This window comes from Theobroma cacao, chromosome 4 (genome assembly GCF_000208745.1).
Source record: "Theobroma cacao cultivar B97-61/B2 chromosome 4, Criollo_cocoa_genome_V2, whole genome shotgun sequence".
NCBI classification, from domain to species: Eukaryota; Viridiplantae; Streptophyta; class Magnoliopsida; order Malvales; family Malvaceae; genus Theobroma; species Theobroma cacao.
Genome location: NC_030853.1, coordinates 16,041,329 through 16,047,121, shown reverse-complemented (window position 1 = coordinate 16,047,121; position 5,793 = coordinate 16,041,329). Strand labels below are relative to the sequence as shown.

Below are 5,793 nucleotides of genomic sequence, written 5' to 3'. Positions count from 1 at the left end.
TTTTCTGATTTATCAATATGTGTAACGGAGGAAGGCGAAGAGCAGCTAGAAAATGTGGAGGGGATCCCTACTTCATACCTCGGACCACTTGAGCTGAAGTTGAGCAGCTGAACCACCATGAGTTTACCAGTCACTTGTGATTCAATTTCAAAGTAATGCAAACTAAACATCCGTGCTTATGCCCAAGAGCATTGAAAATTTTATGTATCGGGCTTTTTATCATTTATCATTCTAATAAATTGACATGCGTAGTGCATTTCTCATATCTCTTCTCATGATTCACCATTTCCATTTCTGTCATCTCATCCCTTTATTTTAACTGTTTATCTATACAATAGCTCTACATATTTCAATTCCCTTTACCTTCCAAGATTCCAAATAATGAATGCGAAGATGATAATGACAGTGGTTTTGAGGTTAATTTTGAAAAAGTTATAAGTGTCAGCGAACTTGACGATACAGAAAACGTGGAGGATTATGATTTAACTCCGGACTTGTTAAGACTAGTAGAACAGAAGGGGAGATAAATTGTCCCACATTAAGAGACACTTGAAACGATTAATTTAGGAAATGAAGAAAATAATAAAGAAGTTAGAATTGGTACGACGTTGGTGCCGAGTGAAAAAGAAAAACTAATAAAGCTACTCCATGAGTATGTAGATGTGTTTGCATGGTCCTATCAAGATATGCCAAGACTCAATACAGACATTGTATCCCATAAACTACCTTCAAAATCCGAATGCAAACCAATTAAGCAAAAGTTGAGAGGAATGAAACCTGAAATGCTGTTGAAAATTAAGGTAGAGGTGAAGAAATAGTTCGATACAGGATTCTTGGAAGTAGCTAAGTACCCCAAATGGGTTACAAATATTGTCCCAATGCCTAAGAAAGATGAGAAAGTGAGAATGTGTGTGGACTATCGAGATTTGAATAGAGCTAGCCCAAAAGATAATTTTCCTCTGCCCTACATGACACCCTCGTTTACAATACTGCTCACCATTCCATGTTTTCCTTTATGGATGGTTTTTCAAGATATAACAAAATTAAGATGGCACCAGAGGATCGAGAAAAAACTACCTTCATAACTACGTGGGGGACCTTTTGTTATAAGGTAATACCATTTGGTTTGAAGAATGCTGGGGCAACTTATCAATGAGCCATGGTGACTTTTTTCCATGACATGATGCACAAAGAGGTTGAGGTGTATGTGGATGATATGATTGTAAAAGCTCGCAAAACAGATGATCATGCGACCAATCTTGAAAGGTTATTTAAGAGGTTATGGAAGTTTCAGCTTAGATTAAACCCGACAAAGTGTACTTTTGGAGTCACTTCAGGAAAGTTACTCAGTTTCATCGTCAGTGAAAAAGGAATAAAAGTTGACCCAGATAAGGTTCAAGCAATCTATGATTTGCCTTCTCCCAAAACACAGAAAGAAGTTAGAGGAATCTTGGGAAGGTTGAATTATATAGCCCGGTTCATATCACAACTCACACTCAAATGTGACCTGATCTTTAAGCTCATTCGCAAACACAATCCTGGGGCATGGAACGAGGAGTGCCAAGTTACTTTTGACAAGGTTAAAGAATATCTGTTGAGTCCGCTAGTGTTGGTACCACCTGTGGCCGGTAGACCCCTTCTTTTGTACTTGACAGTAAATGAAGGATCCATGGGATGTGTGTTGGGACAACATGATGAAACTGGTAAGAAAGAAAGGGCAGTTTACTACTTGAGTAAAAAATTCACTGAGTACGAGTCCAAGTATTCCTCGTTGAAAAAGATGTGTTGTGCTTTAGCATGGACGACGTATCAACTTAGGCAGTACATGCTATATCATACCACTTGGCTCATTGCGAAGTTCGATCCTATTAAATACATCTTCGAGAAACCATCCTTATCAGGTAGAGTGGCAAGATGGCAAGTGTTATTGTCTGAATATGATGTTGTATATGTGTCCCAAAAAGCTATTAAAGGAAGTGCAATCATTGATTTTATGGCAGAGAGGGTGGATGAGGATTATGAACGTATGGAGTTTGAGTTCCCAGATGAGGACTTGATGTCAATATGCCAAACAAGTGAGGAGAAATCGGAGAAAGAGAATTGGAAGATGTTTTTCGATGGAGCTTCGAATGCCTTGGGGCATGGCATAGGGGTCGTGTTAGTGTCACCAAAAGGAGATCATTATCCCATCATAGCTAAACTCAACTTCTATTGCACCAATAATGTGGTCGAATATGAAGCTTGTTTCATGGGTCTTCACGCAGCAATCGAGAGAAAAATTCACATTTTGGAAGTATATGGGGATTCCGCTTTGGTTATTTATCAATTGCGAGGAGAATGGAAGACACGTGACTCAAAGTTAATCCGGTATCATAAGTATGTTTCAAAGCTGATTGAAAATTTTGATAAGATTCGCTTCACCCATTTACCCCGAGAGGAAAGCCAAATGGCGGATGCATTAGCCACGCTGGCAGCAATGTTCGAAGTTGGTACCGATGTCAAGATTCAACCCATTATGATTAATCTTCGAGAGTGCCCCGCACACTGCTCCAGTGTAGAGGAAAAAGTAGACAGGAAATCGTGGTACCATGATATTGTGCATTATCTCAAGTTTCAGCAGTATTCGGAGCAAAGCTCAGAAAATGATAAGAAAATCATTAGAAGGTTGGCAATGAATTTCTTCTTGGATGGGGACATCTTGTACAAGAGAAGTAGGGATCAAATGCTTTTGAGATGTGTGGATTTAGCCGAAGCTCGGAGAATAGTTGAGGAAGTCCATGAAGGAATTTGTGGGGCACATGCAAGTGGGCATATGTTGGCAAGACAGGTCATGAGAGCAGGGTATTACTGGCTCACGTTGGAAATGGATTGTATAGATTTCGCTCGAAAGTGTCACAAGTGTCAAATATAAGCAGACAGAATCCACACTCCTACAAATTCACTGAATGTATTGACATCACCATGGCCATTCTCAATGTAGGGCATGGATGTGATTGGGTTAATAACCCCGAAGGCATCAAATGGGCATCAGTTTATTCTGGTGGCAATTGACTACTTCACTAAGTGGGTAGAAGTAGCATCTTATGCCAATGTGATCCAGAAAGTGGTATGTAAGTTCATCCAAAAAGAAATAATATGTCGCTATGGTTTACCAGAAAGGATCATCACAGATAATGCTAGTAACCTCAATGGTTCAATGATGAAAGAGGTTTGTGCCAAGTTCAAGATCAAACATCACAATTCAGCGCCTTATCGCCCAAAGATGAATGGAGCGGTAGAAGCAGCCAACAAGAACATCAAAAGGTTAATTGAAAAGATGATAGATGTATACAAAGATTGGCATGAGAAGTTACCCTTTGCTTTGCATGCTTATCGCACAACAGTCTGAACTTCCACGAGAGCTACGTCGTTCTCTTTGGTATAAGGGATGGAAGTAGTTTTTGCCAATTGAAGTAGAAATCCCCTCCCTAAAGGTCCTTAAAGAAGTACATTTGGAAGAAGTTGAATGGGTTAACGCTCGTTATGAGCAATTGAATCTCATGGAAGAAAAAAGGTTGACTGCACTTTGCCATGGGCAGTTATATCAAAAGAGAATGATGAGGGCGTATGGCAAGAAGGTACATCCTCGTCAATTCCAAGAGGGAGAGTTAGTATTGTCGTAATGTCTGATGGTCGGGTTCCCGGACCCGCACGTTACGACAGATGGCGACTCCGCTAGAGACTTGTCGAGAGTCGAACCATTAAATAATAATAGGTTATCCAAAGCTTTAAATAATTCGATGTTTCCTTAGTGTTAATGATTTGTTTTGCACATTTTGTTTGGTGCATTCGTTTATTTCGCATTTTGTTAATTTATTGCTTTTAATAATTGTGGGGATTTAGGATCGAGGGATGTGAGAATGTTATTCCGAGCTCGATATTTTCCTTCACACACATATCACATTTTACATTCATGCATAAACCCTCAACCCGGGTTATGTTCTTTTTAGGAGGGAGTTTAGTAGCTACGCTCTCGTGAGGTGATAACCTCCGCACTGGCTAGTGAAGACTCCCACTCAAATCGAACCTAGTCCGTTTGAAGCTTGTAATGGGTGAGGACCGGGGTGCCTTACTAGTCCGCATGGACGACAGTGAGGAATGATTTGGGAACCTTAGATCTGTTTATAAACCCTGCTCAGCATATAGAATATCGAGAGCAGCTTAATCCTAGGTAGGGTCATACCCGTGAGAGTATACCTTATAAATAAGTACACGTGAAGAAATTTCTTCCACTCCCTCTATTTTAAATTTTTCCACGAGATAATAAAGTATCGTGGAGTAGACAGTAATACCCATGATATTGCTTATTATTCTCTAATTATTTTTAACACTCCATTCTTTCTTTTTACCATACTAACTTAAGTTTATTTTGCTTGTCGTGTGCATGTTACATGTTCATTTGCATGCATCGTAATTGCATATAGGAGAAATATTGGCTACTCAACATCCAACCTAAGAGATCCTGGTTACATCCATGGCATCGTCATCAGTAGGTCCACTTAACATATACAGAAATGACTATGAGATAGAGTTACAGATGGGGCAGATTCAACAAGAAAAAGGAGATTGTTTGACCCAATGACATCTCCCAACTTTATCCGAGAGAGTTCACTTAGACCTTCAGCAGAATGACTTCACAAAGATGATAGGAATTTAAGAACAGTGGAGACGTGCTCACCGAGATAATTTTCACAGCAAGTATGGACACATTGCATGGCTCCTATATGTACTTGTTGATGACCAGATGCTCCGAGCCATCGTCCAGTTTTGGGATCCCTCATACCGTTGCTTTGTCTTTAACAAGGTGGACATGACCCCTACCATAGAAGAGTACTCATCTCTGCTCCGGATAGATCACATGCAGCCTGACAAGATCTATTGGAGGGCCTAGAAGACGGGACACTGACGGAAGCTGGCCAAGTTGTTAAGAATGACTACGGTAAAAGTGGATCAGCATTTGAAGAAGAAAGGAGACACAGAATGCCTTCCGTGGAGTTTCTTGAACGGATATATTAAGAAACACATGGAGGATGAATAAGGTCTCCTAGCTTTTGCGATGACGATCTATGGCTTAGTGGTCTTCCCGAAGGTTCTAGGTCATGTGGAGGTGTCAATCATAGACTTCTTTGATCAGGTGATGAGGAGCATCAACCTGGCCCCATCCATCTTAGCTGAAACCTTCAGATCCTTGAATTTTTGTCGACGCAAAGGCTAGGGACGATTCATCGGATGTGCCCAACTCTTAACTATATGGGTCAAAAGCCATTTTGAATGTAAAGAGAGCAAATTTCGGAAGCCTTATCTGTCTGTAAGTTGCCCTATCCTTGAGTTCTGCGAAAGTGTATGGCCCGACTGCAAGAGGAAAGAAGAGTGGGTCGCGAATCTGCTGAGGTTAATGAGTGTGGAAGTAACTTGGAGAGCTTCATGGAGGCCACGAATGCAAGTGATGTATAAATGCGGAGACAAGCCGTGGGTGCCACTGATGGGACCATGGAGAGCCATTAGCTATGCACCGATTATGGTACGGAGACTGTTCGGATCTGAGCAATTCGTACCCATGACTCACCAACTCAACTAGTTAGAGTTTACATATGGAGAGCCGAGAACGTTAAAAAAAATTGAGAAAATTGCACAAGACTGGAAGAAAACGTGCCGAGTGGATCAAGGGAAGGTTACCGATGAAGTCACCACAGGATATCATACTTGGCATGACCAAAAGGTGAAAGATGTCGTATGCCCCCTGAAAAATCCATC

At 40.8% G+C, this 5,793-nt stretch overlaps 1 protein-coding gene across 1 annotated transcript; it reads left to right on the top strand.

Moving 5' to 3' along the window:
* LOC108661580 lies at positions 1,160-3,388 on the top strand. Its single transcript, XM_018119016.1, has 2 exons — positions 1,160-2,827; positions 2,981-3,388. Exons 1-2 carry the CDS (start codon positions 1,160-1,162, stop codon positions 3,386-3,388), a joined length of 2,076 nt encoding a protein of 691 aa, XP_017974505.1.